General features: G+C 37.1%; 1 protein-coding gene and 1 long non-coding RNA gene across 12 annotated transcripts in view; one reads left to right on the forward strand and one right to left on the reverse strand.

Annotated features, from left to right (window-relative positions):
• The window catches only part of DCL2 (dicer-like 2), a 445,017-nt gene that overhangs the window by 278,409 nt on the left and 138,757 nt on the right, over positions 1-27,851 (forward strand). For 5 of the 6 annotated variants that reach the window (XM_089801429.1, XM_089801434.1, XM_089801435.1 and 2 more), the window contains one exon: positions 23,835-24,044. The exons of the other annotated variant lie outside the window; for it this stretch is intronic. In XM_089801429.1, the coding sequence (XP_089657555.1) occupies positions 23,835-24,044 (210 nt within the window). The remainder of the gene's footprint in view (positions 1-23,834; positions 24,045-27,851) is intronic. 6 annotated transcript variants of the gene reach the window in all.
• The window catches only part of LOC149540315 (uncharacterized), a 241,509-nt gene that overhangs the window by 125,952 nt on the left and 87,706 nt on the right, over positions 1-27,851 (reverse strand). Inside the window, exon 5 of one of the 6 annotated variants that reach the window (XR_016356387.1) lies at positions 18,642-19,004. The exons of the other annotated variants lie outside the window; for them this stretch is intronic. This is a non-coding gene — a long non-coding RNA (uncharacterized LOC149540315). Of the gene's footprint in view, positions 1-18,641; positions 19,005-27,851 lie in introns of those variants that run through there. 6 annotated transcript variants of the gene reach the window in all.

A 27,851-nucleotide genomic window follows, 5' to 3' on the forward strand; every position in this document is an offset into this window, starting at 1 on the left:
AAATCACCATGAGAGCTCATCTCAACTGATGCTCTCACCTCCTCTATACCTACTGCACCCATATGCTAGACAAATGTGTTGGCCACATTATCACGTCCATCATCCCCAATCATAGAAGCAAACTCACCACCAACCACAATATGCAACTAAACTGAATTTGTGGCTAGTGTGGTTCGAGCATCCAACTCCACGATCACCTTATCCAATCGTAACTGTGACTCCTAAGGAGCCAACTGAGTATACTGAAGAGAGTCCATAGTCACCTCAAGCTCTTGGGTGAGCTCAACTACCTCCTCTTTTTCTAACAATGTCTCGTAATAGGTGCTACCCCACTCCAAAAGGTAATCCCTGTCAGCAACTAACTATGAATAGCTATGCTTCATGATCCTGATAGTCTCTCGAAGTGCATGTACCTCTGCTAGGGAAAGACTATTGTCACCGTGCTCATCTAACATAGGAGTACCCCAACTAGATGTTGCTAGCATCTGATGGATAGCATCGTAATGGTCAAGACTTGAAGAAATGTCACTATTACTCACCTTTGGCTGACATGTCACATGATGCTTCTATAACCCTTGACTCCTATGCAAGCTCTTTGTCTTACTAATTGCACTGTGAAAGGAAATTGAATTAGAACTTCCCACCACAAGACTGCTCATATGTGCGCTATCGTCCTTGCACAACTCTGCATCTAATATACAACTACTATGTACCTCAACCAACTCCTCATCCAAAGAAATGTAAACCATCGCAATATCAATATCCCCGCATGTCTCAACTTCCACCTCAAAAGATAGATCCTGTAAATGTTGATCCTAGAACCTACCCAAAACCTCTTCGGAGTCATCAACTGATACCTGGCAAGGATATCATACCCAGTGCAGCTAATAGCATCATCAAATGTATCATCAGATGTGTCCATACTATCTGCATCCACATCTCCTAATAAAGCCTCAAGTGCTGACACCTGACACTGCACACGACTCAACCTCAAGTTATGAATCAATAACGCTAGAGCAGGAACCCAAAACTACTAACTCCATTGTAACACACAAATTACCAACATCACAATTGGGTGACTCCATACATGCATCGGTCCTACCTGAGGAAGCAACTGCCTCCTGTATTGAAGCAAGACTATGCTAACTCACATACAAACCTCCAATAATCCCCTCCTCGAGAGAGCCAGAAGTGTCAGCAGTAACAACTGCATCAACTATCTCTGCACTAACTACAGCAACAACTTTGGGAGCCTCAACCTACTCAAGCTCAATGCCGCTATCCACCAAGGGTACTGACACATCTATTGATCTCTTTGAAATGAGTCCATCATCAATACTGCAGCTAGGACTAGAAGGTGTCATACTAAATACAAGTACATCTGCATCACGGACACCTGTCAAGGAAAACTCAAGCTTCCTTTCCAGCAACCTCGATTTCGACCTTCTAAAGGCTAAAACCATATACCTCGTTGCCCTGTCAATCGTCTCTGGATTCAACAAGAACTCTGACATCCTTTGCTGATGAAGCTTAAGATTTTCTATACTCTCTCTCAAAGAATTTAATTTCTTGTTATCTTCCTCACTAATCCGCCAACTCTCAAAACTACTAGACTTCCTATATCTATCCATAGTTGGAAATAACAAGAGTGTTGATCACTCCAATCACAACAATAGATCTGAAATAATTAATATTTTCCTACTCGACGGGATGTTATGAAACCACCTTGATACCACTGTAATAACCCCTAGCTGGTTATAACTTTAACCCTATCGGTTATGACCTCAAATGAACATCAATTCTCTTTACTAATCGATAATTTGTCATTTTTTCAAACACTTGGCACGCTGCACTATTCTCTGTACAAATGAAATTTTAACATTCCAAACACCAACTAGAGAATGCAATGAAGAGCTTATGTTATTCGGAATTATTTTGTTCTAAGTAATTTGCACAGATGAAAGCAAAATATGGATATACAGTTCTACCCTATATACTTTACAAATAGACAACTCTGGAATGAGAAATGATTCACACCAAACCTCTATGTTTATTCATGAGCAATCAACGCCACTCGATTACAATTTATCACACTGAAATTCACAATTGCATAATTAAATTGAATGATCTCAAATGGAACCTCGATAGATTGCAATAGCTTCCATACAGATCTGATATGATAAATATTATGTGAACTGCTTGCCACAATGGAGCCTCCAACATAAACAGCAGTCCCAAACAAAAATGTAGGTCTGAAATTTATAATTGCTGTTATCAAACCCCTCCAAACCAAACAGTTATACTTGCATAAACCAGCTCCTCTTTCCAGTAATTAGAGTCTAAAAGACAATCAATTTCTCTCAAGAAATCAAGCCCAAAAATAAACAATAATAGTGTCTAGATCAGATGTAACCAGTTTGAATTTCTTCATTCATCAAAAAACTTCGCAGTCACAACATCTACGGTAAGAAAGTCTAGGCAGCAGCAAAATTGTAAACAATTACAAACAATCTCGACTACAATGTTAAGTCCCAGCCACAAGCAAAACAATAAGGAGAGACAAACAATTTTCAAAATTAAATCACTATACCTCAGCAGTGATTCAGTTTACCTCTCAGCTTCAAACCCTTCTACCTCAGCAAGGGCCTAGGAAACAACCTCAAAATACGTCACAAGGATGACAAGCAGATAAATTTTCTAATCAAATGTCCTCACATTTATAATCTCCAAATGGCACCAGTTTCCCAAAAGAACTCCACTTAAGAAGCTTTCTCTACACAACATTAAAATATAACAAAGTGCCATTAAGATAATTTATTAATTGCTTTTGGCTCCAAAAATGACCTTTTCCACCATAACTTAATATTGTGACTGCAAGGCCACTGTTTCGTGTTCCCACGATTTAAAACTTTTTGTCCCAATTCCAAAGAGCTATGATACTGAGGTGACCAACCAACAATATTAACAAAAATAACAACTCAACGTATTTAGATGACTTATAATAATAATTCACCCGTCTTGCAAAAACAACTGAAGAAGCATCAGAATCAAAATCTAACAACACGAAAGTGATCTTGATGATGAAAGACGATGAATGAACCTGATAGGGTGACTTACTATAAATAGATGCTCCCTCCAAGATCTTGGAGCCCAAACTGAAAGCCTGAAATGAAAACTAAGGGCATCACCCAACACCTCTAACTCAATTAAGCTCAACAAAACCAACAGTTTGACTTATTATAAATAGTAAGTCCCTCAATTGGAGCCAAAACATAACATAGACTGCTGAAAAGCCTATAACCCAACTACTCAGACCCTCAAATCCCATTGTCAGCTCACAAGGGTCGCAATGGTGAACTGACCAAGCCAACTGCATGAACCTACTAAAAATGGGGACATTACATTCTTTCCTATCTTCTATATTACTATTTGTTAGATTAAATCTTTTGCTATACGAATATATATATGATTGGACGTGACTCATACATACTAGTTATTGCTACTAATCTACACACCATTTCAGCCTGAAACTCTTCAAGGTCTCTGTGGTGAAGTGTGGTAGCCTGGTAGGATCTCCAGTAACTGCACCTGCATTTTGTTAATTTCCAGCCAACATTATCCCCCTCTCAAAATGTTTCCTTTCCCTCAAGATAGCTGTACTATGTGGGATGAATACCCTTATAATTCTCTTACAAATAAGAAAAACACTTATCCCACTGTGTCTTTTCTTGTTGTAGCTTTTCCATGCGTACTTGAATCTGAGTAATCAAAAATTCTGCCTATTGAATGGTTTAGGAATTTGTATTAGCTGGTGCAATGTATGCTATTTGCATCGTTCAAAGCATTGAAAATGTAGCCCTTTGAAGTATCTAGTACGTACACCTTTATTGATTCATTTTTCCCTTAATGAGAGTTATGTCATAGATCACTCCAACCACAATAGTGGAGTGCATTCCTATCTCCCTTTGTATTCTTTAATCTATTAATATCAGCTTGAAGGGCAGATAGTGCAGTGTAGATCACTCTGTAGTTATGCTGAAGAATATGTTATTTTGTTTTTGAATGATTTGCAATTGTTTTGAGTTTTGGAATATATAGTTTTTTGGTATTTTCAAATATATATGAAATACTGTAATGAATAACAAATAAACAACTAACATCAATACTAGCATCCAACTAATGATTTGCAATTATAGAATTTGCAAATTATTACATCAACTCTCACGAGATTGCAATTGAAATAGGGAACTTGAGTATATATCTGATGATGAATTCGAGTTGCAGCAGAATTGTATGATAATCCACTTTGAGATAGTCTTTTACCAAACCCTGCATTAGTTGCTGCCAGTATAGGAAATGCTTCCCTCAAAAAGACTCCAAAAACTGTCCAGAATTCTGAACGTGGGCTGTCAAGAAAGCCTGCGGCTGTTAGGGAAAACACCTGCCAACTTTGTTGAGATTTCCACAGTGAAAATGCCCTTCAGTGCCATCAATTTGCCAACATTTGATTTGGTTTTAAAGCTCAATCACATCATCCAGCATTTCTTCTTTAGCAGATATAAAATGTAGCAAATTTATTGCCTTCATGATTCAACAACTCGTAGAAATGAAGACGATATCTGGTATCCCAAAACCCTGATTGAATTGTAGAAAAGTAATGGATAATTCAGTATACAACAATGCTAAATCTCCAATCAGAGTAATCAGAATTGATCTGAGTAATTCAGAGAAAAATTTACGATGTCTTTCAATAGTTCACAGTGCAAACAAGGAGAGGAATGAGTCGTAACAAACCCTTGAAGCAACCTTTAGAAAATATCAGAAGTAAATTAAATGCAATAGAAAAAAATGAATCGATTTCTTCCATGAAGTCACTTTTATAACAAAATGCAAATTGGCTTCTCCAATACACTTTTTCCTAAAGATGTTTCACCCACACACTTTCAAATTATAAAATTATAATGACGAAGTTATTTATTAAGATACTCTTAATAAATAACTTATATTATGAAGCTCCATCAATTGACTCAATCAAACATTGAAGACGCCAAACACCAAGTGCCTCAACTACACTGCCAAAAATAGTTGTCGCACAGAATTGACATACTATAAATAGCTAGTCAATACAGATACCCTCAAATCATATTGTCGTCTCACAAAAGTCACAAAGATGAACTGATCATGCCCAATGAGTGGAGCTTGCTAAAATAGGGACATTACAATCGTCCCTCCCTGAGATTTCTTGTCCCCAAGCAATTGCAGTCTGGAGTGTTGAAGTATATCCTCAAGCTCCCAAGTGGCATCCTCATTTGGATGTCCCTATCACTTCACAGGAACCTTTTTGATGATCTGCTTGTGCAAATGCCTCTCCCTGGTATCCAAAATAGCCTCAAGGATAAACTCAAGCCTCCCCTCATCATCCAATTGGCAGATCCAACTCATAAGCTACCTCAGCCACCTGTCTCAATAAGTGAAAGGGACCATAATAATGGGGCTTGAGCTTCTTAGCTCTACTCTTCTTAATGGAAGACTGCTTGTAAGGTTGTAGCATCAAATAGACCATATCGCCCACTTGAAAGGAATGAGCAATCCTCTTCTAATCAGCAGACTGCTTCTGTTGATTTTGTGCTCTTTAAATATTATCCCTCAATGTACTCATAATATCCGAACTATCCTATAGAAAATTGCATGAATTGGGTACCCTATTGTCATTGCATAGCAAGTCCATGAAACTAGGAGCATCATATATGTATAGAGATCCAAATGGGGACATCTAAATAGACATGTGGTGAGTGGGATTATAAAAGGACTCACATAAATGTATCCACTTCACCCAAGCCCACTGCTGAGATGATAATAATTTTGTAGATAGCCCTCCACACACTTATTAACAATCTCAGTCTGTCCATCAGTCTAAGGGTGGTAACTAGTATGCGGAGTCAACTCTATCCCACATAATCTGAACAACTCTTGCCAAAAATGACTCATGAAATGGCTATCATGGTTGCTTACAATGCTTTGGGGTAAACTATACAATCTAAACACCTCCCATAAAAATAACTTTGCAATGTGTAGAATTGAAAAAGTGGTCGTGATGGGAAAGAAGTGAGCATAGAATACTTTGGGGTAAACCATACATTTTGAACACCTGCCATAAAAACGACTCTGCAATCTGTAGGACTGAAATAATGATTGCGATGGGAAAGAAGTGAGCATATTTGGTGAGGTAATCCACCATCACAAGAATGCAATCTTTGCCTTGGGCTTTTGACAAGCCTACAATGAAGTCCATGGACAAACATTCCCAATTTTGCTCAGGAATCAGAAGTGGCTGCAGCAATGCTATTGGATAGGTATGCTTCTATTTGGTTTGCTAACAAACAGACAACTCTTGGACATACTATTGTACATCTGACTTCAGGCCCTTTGATGTGAACTCTCTTGAATCTGTTTATAGGTCTTATAAAACCTGGGATGTCTAGCTAATGACGAATCATGAAAGGCTCGTAGTATAATCTATTTGACTCCTGATCCTGGTACTAAATAGATCCTTCCTTTGTAAATGATCAACTCATTTGCAAGGGTATGGTTGTTGCCTTGTATGCTACCATCAATGATGCCAGTTGTCACACTAATCTTTAGCATACTCTACAATTATCAAATGTCTCCAATCCTCAGCTACCTTAGTAATCACGCATAAGTAGGGCCTCCGTGAGAGGGTGTCAGCTACTACATTCTAAGTACCTTTAATTTAGGAGATATCAAAATCATAAGATTGTAACTTATTGACCCACTTTCGTTGCCTATTGTTCAAATGTTGTTGACCAAGGAAATGCTTCAAGCTATTGTGATCTGTTTTTACACAAAATTTGTTGCCAACTAATTATGGCTTGAATTTGACCAAGGCATGTATAATGGCCAAAATCTCCTTGTCATATACACAAAATGATCTCTCGGGACCCCTAAGCTTCTTGCTCTCAAATGCAATGGGATGGGGATTTTGCGAAAGAACTTCTTCAGTGCCCTCACTTGAGGTGTCATAGTGCAATTCAAATGATCTCATGAAATCTAGCAATGCTAAGAATGGGCATGATGTCATAATCTCCTTGAACTTCTCAAAGCACTCTTATACCTAAGCAGTTCACACAAACACACCCTTACGGGTTTCCTCAATAAGGGAAGTTGCGTGTTTAGAGGACCCTGACACAAATTTGTGGTAGAATGCACTCAACCTAATGAAACCTCTAAGTTGTGTCAGGTTCTTTAGTGTAGGCCAATCTAGAAAGCACAAACCTTATCACGGTCCATGTGAACTCCCTCTGCACTAATGATGTATCCAAGATAGAACAAGTCAATCATGTCTAATGCACATTTGGACTCCTTTGCACAGAAGGTAGTACTATCAAGAATGTCCAATATTGTATACAAGTGTGCTACATGATCATCCCAATCTTACTATAAATAAGTATATCTTCAAAAAACGCTAGAACAAATCTCTGCTTCTGGCTATGGAAGATTTTGTTCATAGTAGATTGGAATGTAGCAAGGGCATTAGTCAAGCTAAAGGACATGAATAGAAACTCAAAATGGCCACAATGACACTTGAATTTTGTCTTCTCCACATTCTACTCTCTGACTCTAATCTGATGATACCCTGATCTCAAGTCAATCTCAGAGAAGTAACATGCCCCATGCAACTCATCAATAAGCACATCAATCCATGGAATGAGATGCCAGTTCTTAATAGTTCTCATGTTCAACATCCAATAGTCTATGCACATCTTGAGCATCCCACCGTATTTTTAGCAAAAAAGTTGATGAAGCAAAAGGAGACTAACTCAGTCTAATGTATCCCATAGCAAGCAGCTCCTACATAGTATTCTCTATCTCATCGTTAAGCCACTTAGGGCGCTGGAATGAGTAATCATAACAGGTTTAGTGTCCTCTAGGTCAATAATGTGCTTTATCCCTTTATCAGATGGCCTGCCTGGTGGTATGTTTCACTAAACACTTTAGCACGTTTAGTTCTAAGCTTCTGAATATCTGGGTGGTAGGCTGAGTTGTTTGTCCGATTTAATGTAGGCGACATGCTACACTCTTCTATCCAATCAAGTATATCATCATGCCGAGCAAGATGTTGTATACGCCTGAAAGAAATCACCTTAAGATTACTATTCGTGTTAATGAAGAACAAAATGATTTCTAACCAGTAATCTCAAAGATACATAGCAATCCTAATGAATCAACTCAACAAGTAACCAAGGATACTAAGTATAACATAAAGAGTCCAATAGAAAGACAAGATATAATTAATAGCTATGGAAAAGAAGGGAAGCAAGAACACTTCAGAACTCGTTAGCAACAAGCAAATTTTGTGGAAGAGGTCAAAGAAAATATGAGGATTCTCAGCAAAATGATTAGTGATATTTTCCTAGTCCAGAACGATGTTTGTCAGCTATTACAATGGCAAGAGGCCCAAAATGGACATCATCAATCAGTAGAACCAATAGTTTATGAAGAACATAGCAAGGAATTTATTCTATCAAGCAAACTGGCATCAATCAACAATCAAACATAGTTCCTTTCAAACAAAGAAAAAGAGGAAATTATGGAAGATCATGGGCAGGAATTATTCAATCAAATCCAAAATAGCCCTTGTAAGGATAATTTTTTTTTATTTAATAGAATAAAAGAATCCGAAACACAAATCAAGAGTTTAGAGAATAGTGATTTAAATATATTCCTAGAATCTAATAATCATTCAGAGTTAGAAGCAGCAAAGAAGTCATAGTAAAACCTTCATATAGATCTAGAGCTGAGATATATAAAAAATACTGAAAGAAAATGATGACGAAATAATAATAAAATTCAATGAAACAATAGGACATTAAGGGAAGAATTGGTCTATTATCTGGTTCCCATAGGCCAGCAGAGCGTAGAGGGAACCAACCCAGGGGCTTTTAGAGTCATGCATGAGCTTCCCAAGTAGTTTGGAGCAGTAGACAACAGTTTCCTATAGTTTAGGAGGGATTCCTAATTTGAAGGGATTGACTAGGAGTGTTCTAGGAGGTTTTTGGAGACCTCGGCGAACATTTTGGAGACTTAGAGTGCATCTCCTAATTTTTAGGAAGCATTCCTATTTTTTAGGAGGAACTCCCAGTTTAGTGACAGTTCTCTCAGAGGTGCACATAGTAGGGGAGAGTCGTTGGGACTCAATTTTGGTTGATTGGGGCGGTCTCCTACTTTTTAGGAGCATCCCTAGATTTTAGAGATGGACTGCCAACTGACCTATCTTGTCCGGCATCATTCATAGACAGGTGACAAGGTCATATTCATGTTTGATTGGTCATTTTGGGCCTTTTGGGACCATTTGGGAAATATTTTAATATATTTAAATATTTCCTAAGTTGGTGATTAAATAAATTAAAATAAGGTTAATAATATAATCATTTTGGAGTAATAAGGGGATTTTGGCTTTAGTTGATCAGGTACACCTATGTGTTATAGCTCGTTGGAAAGGTCTCAAATTATTATACATGATTTTTACTATCTATAGACTTTTTGGTGCCTTCAGCTATGAAATTTTAATAAAGTAATGGTTTCCCTATAGCATGGACGACTTTAATTGGAAAAATGTTATTTTATTATATTTTATTTAAAGGGCAAAGTGTAATTTCCCTTTAGGGTTCGATTTACAGTTGGAAGGGGATTTAAGGAGATGGAGACCTAATTTCTTATTATCTTTTGCATATTGAAAAACTTGTTTCTGTGAATTGGCTCTGAGAGAGCAATTCTTCATCTGGGACGTAAACCCCAGGTTCTAGATTGGCTGGGACGTAGCCCTCAGCAGTTATTGGCATTGGATTCTTTAGACAGTGTGCGTTGCTATCAGGTATAGAGTACGCCATTCTTTATTGTGGATTTAGGTTGCAGATTTATGGTTTCAGCATTGCAGATCGATTCTTTCAGCTGGAACGTGATCCTTGCAGTCTTAGGGCTGCCATTTGCAGCAGGTACACCCCACGTGGTATATAGGGGATGCTTGTATTCAGCCTTAGATGTATCCTTGATTCATGTTCATTATTCACCATCCAGTTTGGCATCATTGTTGGATGTAAGCTCCTTGGAATTGCATTGGATTTATTATTTGGCTTTATAAATCAAAAATCTGCCTGGTACGATTTATAGCAATTCTGATTTGGCTCTATGCTCTTATTTATTTTCAGTCTCCTTTCATGTTTATTGTTCATTATTCATTACTATTGTGAAAACTATAAAAAAAATACAAAACAAAAATAAAACCTTCTACAACTTCTGTCTATTTTCAAAGACCATCAACTTAGACAATTTTTTGAAAATTTGGATATAATTGTGTAAATTAGGATAATTTTCAAAATGTAAAATTTTGTTAGGTTTGAGTTTTTTGAAAAATCTTGAATTTCTTTGGTGAGAATAAATTCTCTTTTGTGAAGATGAAATCGAATTACGAAATCGATTTTAGGCTCTAGAGATGATTTATTTTTATTAAAAAAAAAAAAATTGCTTAGCAAAATCGCTTCAAATTAAATTGCAAAAAAATTGGCTTTTAATGGATTAAAATTGCCTTGAAAATTTTTAAGCCTTTAATGAAATTGGTAATTTAATATTGAAAAATGGGTTTTGGGTAGCCAAAATCAGATTTTAATGACATTAATTGCTAAATCATCATTAAATTGGAACATTTAGCATCTCCAAAGCATTATTTACTTTTTTTTTTGCAATTTTGGTCTAATTGGCAATTTTTAAAAAGTAAATTTCATCTTGGCAAAGTTAATTTTTGGCCAAGCATTTAATTGGGGGCAAACTTTTGTGTTCTAATTAATATTTGCTTGCTCCCAGGGTCCCAGTCGGCCAGCTATGGAGAGTAGGAGAGTTGGGTATAAGAAGAAACTCTTTCCTTTTTTCTCCTCACTTCTCACCTTCCTCCTCTTTGGTGTCAGTGATTTTGACTTGGAGCAGCTCTTCCTTGGGCTTTTTTTTTCTTGCAAGTGCAGATTTCTTCTTCATGTTGAGCGATTTTTGCTAGGGCAGTTTGATTTCTCTCATGTGTGGTGATTTTTATTGAGAAAGAACATCTTCAATGCTTGGATGAATTTGTTTGAGGGCAGAATTTTCCATCTTTGGCACACTTTTGAGAGGGCAGATCTGATTTTTTTATGCCCTAAGCGATTTATGGTTAGGCTCTGATTTCTTCTAGAGGGACTGCATTTTTTTACTTCAGACCTGGGCGATTTTATTTGGAGAGGAAATACATAATGAAAGTCTGATTTTTTTGGGCAAAAGGTGGACAATTCCAAAAGATTAAAATTCTGATTTGCAAGGGATTTGAAATTCTCAAGTCTCATCATAAATTCAAAAATAAAAATCCGGCTACTGGTAGAGTTAACTTTAAATCATTTAAGGTTGAAAGGGGTCCTTAAGCTGATTTCCTTCTTTCATTCTTGTCTAGATATTGTCTCCCTTGGTTCTTCTTGCATTCATTGTTCAACACTTTACCATCCCGTAATAGGGTGACGAGATGGAGGATGGTAGTGAAAGCAAGAATCCTAAGGGAACAAACACTAAGAGAGACAAAGAGGATATGATGCCCAAAACAGCTTTCTTCTCAAAAATGAGGTGAATAACCAATACCAATGTCGATACAGTAAACATGATACACGTAAAGGACATAATAAAGGAAGGACAATCCCCCTTGGCAAAGAAGATATACAGAAGCGGAATTGTACACGCAGCAACTTTTCCACCTACATTGCCCTGTCCGGAGTTGGTTATGGAATGCGCATCCAGGTTTGATCTAATCAGTAAATCCATCATCTTTGATGAAGGGAAGAGGGTGTTGGCCAATATTGGCGAACAAGCGATTGAAGAAACATTTAACATTCCTTAGTATAAGGGCATGATAGTAGTGATGATGGATCAGGCGGCTAAATCATTTCAAGATAACTAGGAGGCCTATTTCACACATCTAAAGCAGGATTGGCTACACGAGGGAAAGAAAGGCGTAACTAAGTCATCAAAGCTTACAGTGATAGACTTCAAATCAAAATACAAAGATCTCATTGTGCTTCTCAGTTGGATCATGGGCCTAGCTCAAGGTACGCAATTTGAAAACTGGATGTACTTCTTCATTGATGAAATTGAAAAGGGAAAAAGAAGATTTGATTGGGCTAGGATCATAAGCGAGAATCTAGAGTTGCAACTCAGAACAGTACAAAACCAAAAGCAATTCTATATGGGATCCTATTTGTTTTACCTAATTGCTAGATTGTATAAGAGTCCGAGACTTAAGGCTTTAGGAGAAGTTGGCAAAGGGTTGGGGCAATATTTGGTGCATGAATATTATCCACAGCTTCATTTGCACAACAATAAGGATTACAAACTGTTTTGTGATGCCTTTGCCATGAAGACAGTCAGGGTATTACAAAGGACACCTGCTAAGAGACTCTCATCAGAAGCAGAAGCAAAGATAAAGAAGTATGGGAGTTGGTTCATGCAATTTCCGCAATTCACCTACATTAGAGTAGCAGGGAGCACAGTTTGTCCCAAGAGGCTTCCAAGATACCCACCCAACAAGGTAGTTTTGATAGAATTGGCTAGTCAACTTGAGCATTATGATAGAATAATGAGAAACAAAGGTAAGATAGGGATTACCTTCTCAATCGGAATTGCCAATGATAGTTGCCCCAATCGGGCCGCCTTTGTAACTGCAAAGAAGGAATTGGAATGGTATCATCTAGGGTGGTACAAAGCAAGGCAAGGATTCGATCCTAATGGTCTTATCAAGGTATCTCATGTAAATGCATTTAAGCATGCTCCCACTATAGAAGACTTTTGGGCCAATGCCAATAATGACTTTCACATGAGAAAGCTAGCTTTCTCAAGATTGTCGGTGAAAATGATGAGAGATATCAAATGGAGAGACCTTGATATTCCTGATCAATTGGAAGATGATGGTAATGTGTTGAGAGGAGATTATAATACAATAGAAGGAACAAAGTTGAATCCAATAGATTGAGATGATCATCAGGATCCTTCCTTGGAGGCTGTTACAAGAGCAGTTGATTTGCATACCGAGTTGTGGTATAATGAAAGATTAAGGAAGCTACAAAGTCAAAGGATCCCCCTTATGAGAAGATGAAGCCAAAAGAAGGTCCAACGGAATTAGTCAGCGAGAAGGGTGACAGAAGTAGCCGGCAACAAAAAACAATTAGAAGCAAGAAAAGCTCTCTAGAGTTTGAGAAGAGCAAAGAACATCCAGAACCTCCAGCCAAGAGATAGTGTGTAGCACCATCAAGAGAAAGCATAATTGAGGCTAGAAGCCAAGAGGTCAATTCAAGTGATAAAGGGGCCATGGTAGAGGTGAGCTCTAATTCAGAATCAAGTGGTTACAGTGAGAGCACTGAGTACTCCCTTCTCTCAGAAAACCAACAAGGAGATGATATGGCAGTAACTAGTAGAGAAGAAGATGGGCCGATTGACATTGAGGCAATAAGTCAGGCACCCAAGGCTGCTGGTGATGTTTTGTTAGTCGAACCAAATTCAGATTTGGGGAGATGCATCGCGCCACTATGGTTAAGGAAAATGCTTATGCCAAGAGGCGAGGTGATAACTGCCCAAATAGTTAAAGACATCCAAGGATTAATAGAAAAAGGTGATAGTGAGAACCAGAAACAAATGGCAAAGACAGTGGCAAAGGTAATCAAGAGCAACAATAATGGTCACTAAAAGGTTCAGATTGCTATACCAACCATCAACATGGCAGTGAATGAAAGTGTGGCCTAGGAATATGAGATAGTGGAACACAACTTGGGAAGAAACACAGATGATATGAAATGTGAAGAGCTCCAGGAGGGTATAGCTTCAATCAGACAAAGGTTGAAGAAGGCAAATGAAAGGATCATAAAGTTGGAGGCCGAGAACAAATATTGGAGAGATTGCCAGCCTATCCAACAATTGCACCAATCAGCCCTTCCTCAAGACAGCGAGAGCAACCTAGAAGCGATATCGTCTCAGCTACATGAAGTCAAGGGTTGGATCCATGATACAATCCAAGATGGGCAAAATTTCTTGCCTTCCTTCATCTCAACATTTAGGTCATTAGTGACTTTTAGAAACAAGTTCAGATTATTTGAAGAAGAGTGGAAGGATTTGACTATTCCCTGGTGACAAGTGTTCATTGGGCTACCAGAGGCATATTTGGAGAAGGCCAAGTTGGTTGATGAGAGAGGATTTGGTACGGTTGAATCTAGGTTTGTCACCTTAACTACTAGATTGAGAACACTCGAAGAGATACAGAAGGCAGTTGCACAGGATAGCCCAAGCATCGACACTTCCATTTCAACCATGATGAGCGACATTTGGGTGACACTTGATTTTGAAGACATTAGAGAAGAGGATATCAATGAGACAAGACTTGGATCAAGATTGGATGAATTAGGAAAGGTTGCTATCAAGAAGAAACATCTGAACACCCTTTCCTCTCTAAATGCTTTTATTGGATTCTCAAAAGAGTATGAGAAGGATCATGAGAAGACACTACAAGCAGCAAACAGCATGATGAAATTTGCGGAGCTCAAGATAAAGCACACACCTTGTCCTCCCATGGAAGTAGTCAATGAAAGGCTAGCTAGGTTCATTGCCTTAGCTAAAAGAATGAGAGAAAAAGGGAGAGTTATATTAGAAGATCATTTGATATAAGCCCAAGTGGCAATTTCTCTTTCTTCTAGGATAGGACAAGTGTCTAGTTCTGATTGGGCACCATTTTGGTGCCTTCGCATTGGTTGCCATTTTTACACTTTCTTCATTGGTCCATTGACCAGATAGTGTCTTCTCATTGGCCGATGGGGTGGCAACCCTAATTAGGGTTTCTAGGATTCAATCTGGATCATCAATTTCGCCTCTTTATGTCTACCGTCGGTTGTACATTTTTGCCCCTATATAAGGCCATTTGCTCTCATTTGTAATGTTCGGAGAAAATTGTTGCAAAGATAATGCCAAAATTTGCTATTTGTTTCTCATTGTTGTGACTTGCATGGTGATTAAGAGCCTTTGGTATTATGGCATGGTTTCTACTTCCAAATAGTTAGAGTAAAATTTCCTTTCAAGTTGTTAAAGTTGGTTGCATTTCAAGTTGTTAAGAGTAAAATAGATGGATAGTTGCATGGTAGCATTAGTAGATGTTTGATAGGGATTAATACTAGACCACTAGCATCCTAGCAGCTTGTTGGGAAGCCTTATGTGTTAAACTAGTTTATTTTCCTTTGAATCGTTGCATCTATGGAGGTGGAGCCGTTGGTTAACTTTCATTAGATTCGAGCCCAGTCCATTTGCTAATCTTCCGTCCATAGGAGTATGAGTAGGATAGCAAGTAATTTAGGACTTTTTATTTAGAGGAAGAGAGCTAGATAGATACCAGTCATAAGAAGCTTTCACCCTCCATCATCATCACCTTCTCCATCAACACCATCTAGCATTCACACCGAATCACCATCTCCATCATCCCACCAAAGTCCAAGTCACCCTCAAGAATTTGCGTAATGCCGCCTACGTGATTACCAGCAAATCACATCGATAAAACTAAGCGAGTATCCACGAGTATGAGGAACATTGGTGTTATTCTCATATCCCATGAGTATTAACTTTTCAAGAGAGGAATTGTGTGTTTGATACTCCCTATTAGATATTCAATTACTAATATGTTATGTAGTGGTACAAAAACTCACATCAACTGATGGGTCCCTCACTCCCTCAACTATCCTTGGGGTTCATTAAGGTAATTTGGAGATTCCTATGCAAGTGCTTACAATCCTTTGGTTTCTCCAAAAGTGCAGAAACAACCTACATTAGACTTGTACAATGATTAGTAAAGGGATGAGAATAGTTATGAAGAAACACAATTAGTAAGAGACATTGAATGTTTCTTTTATAACAAGTCTCATCATCCAAAATGAAATATAAGAAGACGTTCGCTTCAATCATTCAATTGTCGAATAGGAGAGAGTATAAATGAGTATATTAAAGGATTTGAATTTTAACATTGTTGACAAACATTGTGATAGAAAATCATGTTGTGATGTATCTATGAGTTAAACCCTAATTTGTAGATTATACCATAATCCTATTAAGGGACTCTTACATGGTCTACATTATATAGACACACACCCACATATATTAATAATAATGAAAGCTGAATTATATATCAAATATGTTATATAGGTATAAAATAGTAATATATACTTAAACTATTCCTTGTTCACTCACTACTTGTTAAGAAATAAGACAATAGGGAATTTGTGAAAGGAGAGGCTGAGTAATTCAGTCACATGGTGAGAGGATCCCATGATGGGTAAGAACCTTGAGGGAGCCCGCAATAGGCCATTTTTGCGGCCAAGCACAGTAATTCCTACTATCCTTCTTAAGGTTAGTGATTAGGACAGAAGGAATTAGGGCTTAAGTATGTATTATGAATCAATGATTATTCCTTATTCTGATTTACTGAATTATGATCAATGTTAATCACTGGGAATATTACAAAGATTAAATAAAAATTGTGATATTGCTATCAAGACTTAACTGTATTTTTTGAGTCAAACTCATTGACTCATGTTTCACAAGTAGTGATTCACAATAATCCGTCTCTTGTGACTATAAATGGAACACTTAGCACCCATTGGATCTAGATGATGCTCATAGAGGTGAAGCACCAGGACTTCCCAGAAGGTCACCCATCCCAGTACTACTCCAGATCGAGTGCACTTAACTACGAAGTTTCTTCCATGGTTAAACCCGCTCTTCTTGCAACCCCATTTGTAAAACCTTCAGCAAGTGTTGTGCCTTATGAACCATTCATTAGAAAGCCCCTTAAGCTCATCAATTAAGTAGGAGATATTTTCCCACTAGAAGTCAAATTGTGATATTGTTATTAGGATTTAACCATGTAGGTTTTGAGTCTAACTCATTGACTCATGTTTCATGAGTAGTGATTCACAAGAATCCATCTCTCATGACAATAAATGGAACACTTAGCACTCATTGGATCTAGGTGATGCTCATAGAGGTGAAGCACTGGGACTTCCTGAGAGGTCATCTATCTTGATACTACTCAAACTTGAGTGCTCTTAACTATGGAGTTTCGTTCATGGTTAAACCCACTTTGCTTGCAACCCCATTTGCAAAACCTTCACCAAATGTTGTGCCTTATGAACCATTCATTAGAAAGCCCCTTAAGTTCATCAATTGATAAGTAGGAGATATTTTCCCACAGCAAGTCTAATTGTGATATTGTTGTCAGTATTTAATTGAGTAATTTTTGAGTCAAACTCATTGACTCATGTTTCATGTGTAGTGATTCTATAATGCCCTACCCAGAGATCCTTGGAACAAGGATCCAATACAAGCCAAGATAATTTTATACTTTTACAAGTATGAATGCACATGACAACATCATACAAAGATCACAAAGATCACAATAGAAGACTTCACCAACAATCCCAGCAAACAACAGATCTCCAAGCATCATTGACTAATTGACACAATCAAACTGAAGAACAAAAAAAGAAAGACAACATCAGAACACAAAATCTCCAATCTGTCAAAGCATGAAACTACTAGCATTCCTAAGGGTACTCAAAAGTCAAAATTGCATTCTCCGGAAACAAGTAGAGATGCCCCTTGCTTTTCGCATGAGAGAAATTACAATTAACACTCTCGCCTGAGGAAGTACCCCTTCGTGCGAGAAAGTACACCAAGCCACACGAGAAATGTCATCTCACGCAAGGAAATGCTGGGACTAGTAATCAAAAAACACTGCATTGGTGCTAGGGTTTACGCGAGGAAGTGCCAAGAGCCATGCAAGGAAATGCAAGGCCCTACGTAAAACTTCCACAATCTCACACAAGGAACTATAACAACACACCAGAAAAACAAAGGATAATAAGCTAGAAAAGATAATTCTGTCATCAGTAGAAATTGTGTATCAGCCGACGGCCCCAGGACCCCGCGGGGGCATTGCCCCTCAACCTCACCGAGGGCATTGCCCCTTGGACCCTTGCCCCTTGGACCCCTAATTGTTGCGGATATTAGTCGTGGGAGTCTGGCCAGTTGAGAAGACTTGGAGCTGCCGCAGGCATGGAGTGTCTGTGTACCAGAGACACTAAGAGTAGGTGTTGGCTGTGAGGCTATTTTGGTGGATACGTAGAGAGCTCGGGAGGAGCTGATCATCCAGTTGGAGGCAGTGCAACAACACTTGGCTCAGGGTACCGAGGAGTTGGAAGCAAAGAAAGCAGCACAGGTGGCTATCAAGGTTAGCTTGAGGAGTCAGTATTATGTTAGCAAAGGCTATAGATGCAACGGGATGAATGTGAAAGTGATGTGGTAGATCGATATTGTTGTATTAGTTGTTTGAGTTTTGTTCTGTAGTTGTCAGAGACGACTTTTCTTTTTGGGGGGGATGATGTCGTCGGTAGAAATTGTGTATCAGCCGACGGGTCCTTTCGGAAAGGTTGTTGTTATGTAGCTGACGGGTCCCTTTGGAAAGGTTTTTGTTATGTAGTGACATGTTGTATGTGGCCGATGGACTCTTTCGGGAAAGTTCTTCAAGAAAGTATTTATAACCCCTTCGGGAAGCATTGTATTCATCTTATCATTCAAGCATAATGTACTGTTTGGCATATACAAATAATAATAAGAAGAATTCTGTTGTTCGTGTTTGTGTTCATTATCTGTGTGCAATTCTTAATTAACGTATGCGGTAAACAAATTCCTCCACACCAGGGAGTACCGGATCCACAAATCGATAGCATATGAAGGAACATGTGGAAAGCAACATTGCAATGTGCAAACATAGTTCATAAACCAACATCATAAGAAGGAAAACATAAACAACAAAGTACCAACACAACCAAAACTCGTCCATGGTTCCTCCCGACCATAATAGCATCATGAGACCTCAAAGGTCCAGCCATCCCCTGTGTAACATCCCAAATTGCCAACTAGATAGTCAGAGTTGTCTTATGAGGACGTCACTACCAAAGTCTCATAACATCATAAGAACAGAAAATCTAACATGCTAATCCAATAAGCAAAAGATTTTCTAATTAAGCAAATCACATCATCTAATCATATGCTAAACATCATAATAAGGGAATGTGTCAAATAAACTAACATCATCTAAATATGATATCCAAGCAATTCAATTAAAGCATAAATCACAAGAAAGCATACTCTGGAACTCAAAGTACCAAGAGAAAACATTCAGCAATGTTCGCACTTGGACAATAGATCGTCTTTGTACACCAGTCCCTAGCAGTGGTAAAGGTAGCTACGCCTCCCAACCAAGTGGAACCCATAGGTCTACTCCCGTCATGCTGATGGAGATAATGATCCAACCACAAACTCATAAAGCAACGTCCATGGCTAACACTCACGCTAGATAGTAATGATGATTGAAACCAAGATCATGAGACAATGCAAGAACTACAAGTCCTGGTCAGACACTCAATGGGTTACTATGTAGGGGTTGACATCATGGAGAGTCACTTGGCATCGGATAGCCCAAGCTCAGATCATGCAGACTCAACTCCCCAACAGAAGGAGCTCATACTAAACATTTTATTATCTTAAATTTCATAACATCCTAGTGTTTTATTTAGTTATCACTTAAAACTTCCTCTACCAACCCACTGGACAATGGTCACCAGGTTGCAAGATAGAAACCCGCTCCATGTGCTACCCTATCCTACCCAAGCCCATCAAACGATGAGTGTCCGTAGGCATGCATATTTCGAACCAAACCGCAAATGACCATAACTCCCGGAAGTAACATAGAAGATCAGGCCTCACAAGTCACTTGACAAATGCACATGCATGTGCTTGTGTGTGGTGCACCACCATCACGAAGATCATATCACAAGGATTGGATGAGAACACAAGAAAAATATCACTCAACCGAAAACAACTCGGGAGGACTTATTCTACACGAATCCCAAGAACAATAAAACCATTCATCATGAACTCACTCAACCGGCCTCAATTTGGGAGGATGTATTATACACGAATCCTAATGATGCAACAAGACCAAACATTTGAACTCACTCAATTGGCCTCAATTTGGGAGTATGGATTCTACACGAATTGTAGTGTCCACGAAACAATAACACCAGGTATAAAATCACTCAACTGAGCACAATGTCGGGAGTATGGATGTAGCATGCACCCCAATGCAACATAAAAGTGCAACAATGGTCTAACGGACGTCCTACAAATGATCTAGGTCCATGACCAACATCATGTCAAGAAAACATGAGAAAACTGGGTGGCAGACAAATCGAGGCGAAAAACCTCAAAACTCAAAAACTTTGAAATTAAAACCCATTTGGTCTTAGGGCACAAAAGCCACAAATATCAAATAAAATCTGGGTTTGGAGTCCGTATGCAAAAACGGCCAACATAATAGTGCAAAACCCCAAATCCTCATCCTGGAAAACAGGGAAATGCTCATACCCGCCCAACTAGATAGAGCTAGCATACAGAAACCGAGAGGGACACTAGTTCTCAGCCTCCTAACAAATGACTACTAAAAACAGAAGTAGAAACGGAGCTAAAACAATACAACGAGAGAGCCCTACCTCGCAGCCAAAAAGGCAAAACAAGAATCTGAATCATAAAATAAAAATCCTGTAGAAGAGGCTGAAAATCGTGGCAATCCAAGGTCTCCACGCGCTAGATCCAACGAGACCAATCTCACAATGATCCCACGGCCATAGCTCCCACAACGAACAAAACAGTAATTCCTCATGAAAAGGATTTTGGATTTTACTCTCAAACTTTCTAATTCAAAAGTGAGAAGTGAGGAATTAAATTTGTTTTTGGATGCTTATTCACTTTTTCAATGAATAATGGATTAGGGAAATAACTTGGAGAACTAGTTAAATCCCAAATCAACCCAAATGAAAATTGGGTATTCCAAATAATTGGAATTCATCTATGGCAAAGCTACCAAAAATTAAAAACAATTAAAAATCAAGCTTGCAAATTGAAAATCACAAAAATTTCCTTAACAACTTCATGACAATGCAAAACTCTAAATGCACAGACATGTTCACTAGACTAATCACATAATGCAAATGAGTCGCAATTTATCAAATCACTGGAAGGTTTAATTAAACAATTAAATAAGATACGTCAACCATACAGAGACGACATTGGTAAATATGAATAGTTGAATCACTAACTCCATATGCCATTGCTAGGGATATAAATCCAACACACTAAAACACATGATCAAGAGCAACTGCACATAATAACATAGCCAAAGCAATAAATGCATTAAATACCTAATTTAACCATTTATTCAAATATACTGAAATAATCCATTTACATCACTCACATTCGCATAAAGCATATCAAAGCAAGAATGAAGTAAATTTTCATAGCATTAAATCCACATTTAACCAAATCAGAGATATGTCCAAATACCGGATAACCAGATATCATCATAAAACATGTTGTCATCTCAAAATGGCATCAACATGCAAATATGATCAACTGCACAACATAGTAGTATAGTATCAACGATACTGAAATCAGAGTATAACATCTGACCCTTATGTCATCCCAAATGCAGAAATAACAACGTGAGTACAAGTATCTCTCGAATCAAAATATAACAAGGTAAATATTCATAGTACATAACCAAAGAAATCAACATGGACAATTCATTTTTAATTATTTAAGCATTTATTAATGGTTGTTTAAATAACATGAGAAGGCACTTAAGGCACAAAAGTGAACACAATGATAAACATGACTAATCACTGCTACAAGAATCTAGTCCAGTGTAGCAGGGTATAGTACATAGTGCAATCTCTGCACACATCTCAGGGTAATCATAAAACAACATCATGATACCTCATCGATTCTGGTAAACATTGGCACAAACCTCAGTGAACCATCTATCAAATCATAATCTCGCAAATCAGCCATAAGCATTATCAAAGCAATTGATATAGTTAGCATAAATCCAATCACCTCAAGGGTGTAGACCACTCATGGTCTCAATCACGATAACTCACCAAGCAAGATCATCAAAGTTGCATCCATCAGGATGACTTACAGAAATCAAATGAGAGAGGCACTACAGATTCACAAGAATCCATCTCTCATGACAATAAATGGAACACAAAACTCGTTGGATCTAGGTGATGCTCATAGAGGTGAAGCACAAGGACTTCTTGGAAGGTCACCTATCCCAGTGCTACTCCAGCTCAAGTGCACTTAACGATGGAGTTTCCTCCATGGTTAAACTCACTTTGCTTGCAACCCCATTTTCAAAACCTTCACCAAGTGTTGTGCCTTATGAACCATTTAGTGGAAAGCCCCTTAAGCTCATCAATTGATAAGTAGGAGATATTTTCCTACAACAAGTCAAATTGTGATATTGCTATTAGGATTTAAGTGTGTAGTTTTTAAATCAAACTCATTAACTCATGTTTCATGAATAGTGATTCACAAGAATCCATCTCTCATGACAATAAATTGAACACTTAGCACTCATTGGATCTTGGTGATGCTCATGGAGGTGAAGAACCGGGTCTTAAATTTTTTGTCAAGTACAAACCAAACCCTATTTGGGAGGTTCAGGGTAAATTAAGTCCTAATTGGGAATATTACATGTTGGAGGGAAGATGGCCATTCCTTTGAACTTCTTTCCTAATCTATGAGCCATCAATTGGGTGAGCTGTCCATCCCCATTAATGATAAAGATACATAATTCTGCTGAACCAATTGAAAAATAATTATACAAACAGAACCTTGAATGAATTAAAAAGGAAATAATGACATATTCATTTTTTTACAGTAGACAATAGCAATTTCGTTTGAGAAAAAATCTTGCAAAACTAGCATTTACTGTATCAAGTTAACAATAAAATAAAACATTACCTTCTCCTCCTTAATTATAATCCATAAGTGACTATTTGAGACACACCAACATATAAAACTAGGAAGTATTATTACAGTAAAATGGATAAAAGACATCATCCCAAAACACATAAGTTCTCATGCTCTGGCTTATGTAGTTTGGTGGAAATTTCTTTAAAATTTGTATCACAATAATTTGATGCCAAGTGAGCCATATCCATGATATATATTTTTATGCTGCAAATGTCTTTCTTCTTTTTGTTTTATTCTTATAGTAATAATGAGATGAATGAATCTTAAATCACTGAATACACGTTAGCTAGGAATGATATTAATGTGCTTTAAAATTTAACCTTCCTTATAATGAACGCTCTGAAAATCAAAATAGACTGCCAAATGTGATTATAATCCCAGGGTGAGTGAACATATTTTATAATGCTTTAGGGAAAACTTCAGCTTCTACACCAACTTCATATTTGATGTCTTACAATTAAGTATAAAAAAAAAAGCTTTGTGAACTCTTCCATGCAGGGAGAGCTTAGTTATTTCTGATGCTGTATGCTAGCAATATTTTCAGACTTCAAAGTAGTTGTTTCCTGGTACAAATGTTAAATAAAATGTATTTTCTTCAAAAAGAAGTGTTATAAATTGATGATTCGAACATTAAAAAAATTTAACAGAGCAGAATTTGTGCAGGACTTCCTGTAATTCCTTAATAATTATTTAACATAACCTGTAATTCATGAATAATTATTTAACATAATTTTTTTAAAACTGATGATTGACTATTTTGACAACTATTTGTTTAATAAACAATTTGAATCCTGGGAATATTTTCATATATACTTCATTTTATTTCCTTTTCTGTGTTTCGTCAGGTTCTTGAGGCATTAACAAGCAAGAAATGTCAAGAATGCATGTCACTAGAATCCCTTGAGACACTTGGTGATGCATTCCTAAAATATGTGTCCAGCCAGCATTTATTCACAGCCTATACTCAAAAGCATGAAGGCCAATTGACTTCTAAGAGAAACCACATTATTTCAAACTATGCTCTTTTCAAGTTTGGCTGTGATCGAAACTTACCGGTATGATCTGTGTTATTTTAATAAAATTGTAGTGGTATTTATCCTCTTTAACTCACTATGAATTATAAAATGTTTGAAATATTGCAAAAGAATTTACTTTGTAGAGGCATATCATGTCATCCTCTGTTAGCATAGATTAATGCTTATGATTTTTATCATGTCTAATTTCAGCTATCATAAATGCTTATGAATAATTGTAATGCCCTGACCGAGAATCTTTGGAAACAAGGATCGATAATACCCTTAAACATATTTGCTTATAACATATCTACATCATACATAAAAATTGCAAGTAGAAGACTTAACCAATGAACCAAAGATTCCCAAGTCTATTATTACTTTAAAACATCCCTAATTTTCCCATTGAGTTGTTACATGGTCAGATCTTCTCTCAAATAGGATTTTTTTAAGGAGGATTTAGAGGATTATCAGAAAATTTCATACAATCCAACAATGTCAAAATTTTGGTTGTGTATTCGGTAAAATGGAGTTGAAACCTATTAAATTAATTACTAACAACTCAGTATACAAGCTATGTCCCTCTCTTTATGATGGGCCTATTAATTCAAAATTTTCCTTTGCAAGCCCTGATACTATGAAGGATTTCTGTAAGGATTCAAAACCAATCATCGTCGCCCCCAAACCGATTCCTAAATACTCTAGTGTTAATTTTTTTGGTCAATGAGGGTTTCTATTTTGATAATGACAACATTAATCAAGATCTCAAGGGAGGTGAAATCCCTGGCAACACTAATAATTCCTCCCCTACCTTAACTAAGGATCCTTATATGTCTAATTCTCTACCCTTATATATCTAATCTAATTAAATCAAAATATGCCTTTTAGAAGGCATAATTTTTTAAATTAGATTAGATCAGAATCTCGGCTGAAGGGTATCTCGTTCTGAAAGCAATCTCGGTCCGAAGGGGATTTCATGCCAAAGGCTGTCTCACTCTGAAGGCAATCTCAGTCCAAAGGGAATCATGGTCCAAAGGCAATTTTGGTCAAAGGTTATCTCGGTCCAAGGGGGATCTCATGCCAAAGGCAATCTTTGTAATCTCTGTCCAAAGACATATGAGAAGGATATTGAACATACAGTTAGGACGAGATACCAAGGCCTAAGGTGTAGGGTATAGTGATCATGCAACATCTTTAGAGATGACAATTAACTTGGAGATGTCGAACAAATGTGCATTGAGATATTAACGGGATGCAAAATATAACAATCATATGCCAAGAGAGATATTCGCCTCAACACAATCTAAAAGATCTGCACACAATAGATCCTAGAGATAGTTGCCAAACTTCGGCGATGCAAATACATTAATTTCCAAATGATAGTACTTGATTACATATTTTGGACAAAATTTGAGCAATTACAAAGTAGTCATCAACTGATGATGATTAGCAAATTTGGCACATAGTGAAATATTCATGTGATACCTCCAACGACAAAATATGGTGGCACTAAACCACCAAAACTGCAACAGGAAGAATAGAGAGGGTCTTCCACCTCCGAAACTGCACACAATTTACTCATCCTTTAGTTTCTAGAAACACAAAGGGAAATCAAATCCAATCCACATTGCCTTCAATGCCAACAACAACCTTATTAAGGGATCTGGGGAAGCTTTCCAAATGATTACCAATAGTACCTCAACTGACAAACTTTGATTATTGTTTTATTATTTGGGCCTTTTATTAACTAAATCAATTAATTAAATAAGTCCTTGTGATTTTTTTTAATTTTTAGGACCATTTGATTAGTTAACCTAATTAAAATATTTTATAAAAAATTGGGGACATTGCACTAGCATAGAAGACCTATATTGTGCATTGCTAAGAAAAAATAATCTCATAAGTTTAGCTAGCAATTGCTTTAAAACATGAAAAGGCCTCACTGCAAATAGACGCATCCCTTGATATAGTTGACCAAATAAGAATAATGCTTGGAACAATGGTGAGAAGGAAAAAGAACCGAGGAGGGGGATCGGGGATGAGGAGCAGATCAGTATCATTGCAAATCTATATAATTTGAGAACAGTCTACATTCAAATGTTGCCGTATAAAGGGTCATCACTTTCAGCAGCCAGTCAAAATCCAAACGATAACTATAGTAATCAAATATTTCTTCTCCTTGATGCAGTTCACTATTAGATTTGCTTAAATGTCATTCCTATCAGCAGTTTTGGGAATATTATACCAATCATATCATTATTAAAAGACAATCAAAGTGATATGATAAGTATATCCTCCGATCAAGAATAAAGAAGATCAAACTTCTAAAAACAGAAAGCAAACAATTAAGAAGAGATAAAATAAAAGTTAAGCCTTTGCAATCTGTAGATAGGAAGACAAAACAGAGGAGGATTACAGAAGTATAGTGGAGAATGCAAGAATAAGACTTGCAGATCATATTTAGTGATATTATTGAAGCAGAAGTTCAAACTTCAAATCATTGAAATTGAAGGTTATCAAAGATATCAGTCTATTTATAAGGGATCATAGTTTCTAAATAAAGGCTGCAGTTTACATACATATGATTGCAGCATACAGATTGGAGAGAATAATATATAAAGTAAAATATATACATAATAGAATAAGAATCAGTTGCATATTGAGAGGGAAGAAATACGCTTCTTCATTGTTGATAAAGTGTAGAAGATATATTGATAGTATTAACAATAGTAAACCTAGGCTTTTCCAATAGTGTGATAGCTATATGGTGGCAACATATTTATTAAATTCATTTCATCCAAAACATTAGAAGAACAATAGCAATGAAGTCAAGAATATTAGACTCAACGTGCATTACATTATTAACATTTAAAACGTAAGCTATATGAGGGATATTCTCTAACAAAGAGTCTTGGTAATTTAAAGAAACTTGGGAGCATTAATTTGAAATAAAGTTGTCATTGTTGCATCTTACCCAATAAATGAAATTTTAAGTACTTCTGTAATGCCCCCAATTTTTAATAAAATACTTAATTAGATTAATTAATTAAATGGTCCTAAAAATCAAATAATATCACAAGGACTTAATTAATTGATTTAATTTATGAAGGGGCCCACTCTTTGTTTTCTTTGTTGGTAAGTTTTCGGCCTGTTGGCATTTTTTTAATCCTTTGGGAAGCTTCCCTGAAGCCCTTTATAAGGACATCTTGTAGGTTGTTTTAGGAAGTGACTTGGATTATTTTATTGTATGCGAATTCATGTTGGAATTCTATGTTATTTGTCATTTCGGAAGTGAGAGATCTTCCCTATTTGGCTTTTACAGTTTCGACACGAGCATTAATTTGAAAGAAAGTTGTCATTGTTGCATCTTACCCAATACATGAAATTTTAAGTACTTTTGTAATGTCCCCAATTTTTAATAAAATATTCAATTAGGTTAATTAATTAAATGGTCCTAAAAATCAAATAATATCACAAGGACTCAATTAATTGATTTAATTTATGAAGGGGCCCACTCTTTATTTTCTTTTGTCGTAACTTGTCGGCCTGTTGGCATTTTTGTAATCCTTCAGGAAGCTTCCCTAAAGCCCTTTATAAGGCCATCTTGTAGGTTGTTTTAGGGAGTGATTTGAATTATTTTATTGTATGTGAATTCCTGTTGGAGTTCTGTGTTATTTTCCATTTCGGAAGTGATAGATCTTCCCTTTTCGGCTTTTACAATTTTGATGGGATTTAACCCCACCCTATTCCATCCTCTATACTACTTGTTTGGGCAAGTCCGAGTATCATCTTTGTTTGCAAAATAATATTGAGCATTGTCTACAATTTATGACATCTCTGGATGTGGCT

The sequence above is a fragment of the Cupressus sempervirens genome, chromosome 9, assembly GCF_028749045.1.
Source record: "Cupressus sempervirens isolate cs-2001-9-10 chromosome 9, ASM2874904v1, whole genome shotgun sequence".
NCBI lineage: Eukaryota > Viridiplantae > Streptophyta > Pinopsida > Cupressales > Cupressaceae > Cupressus > Cupressus sempervirens.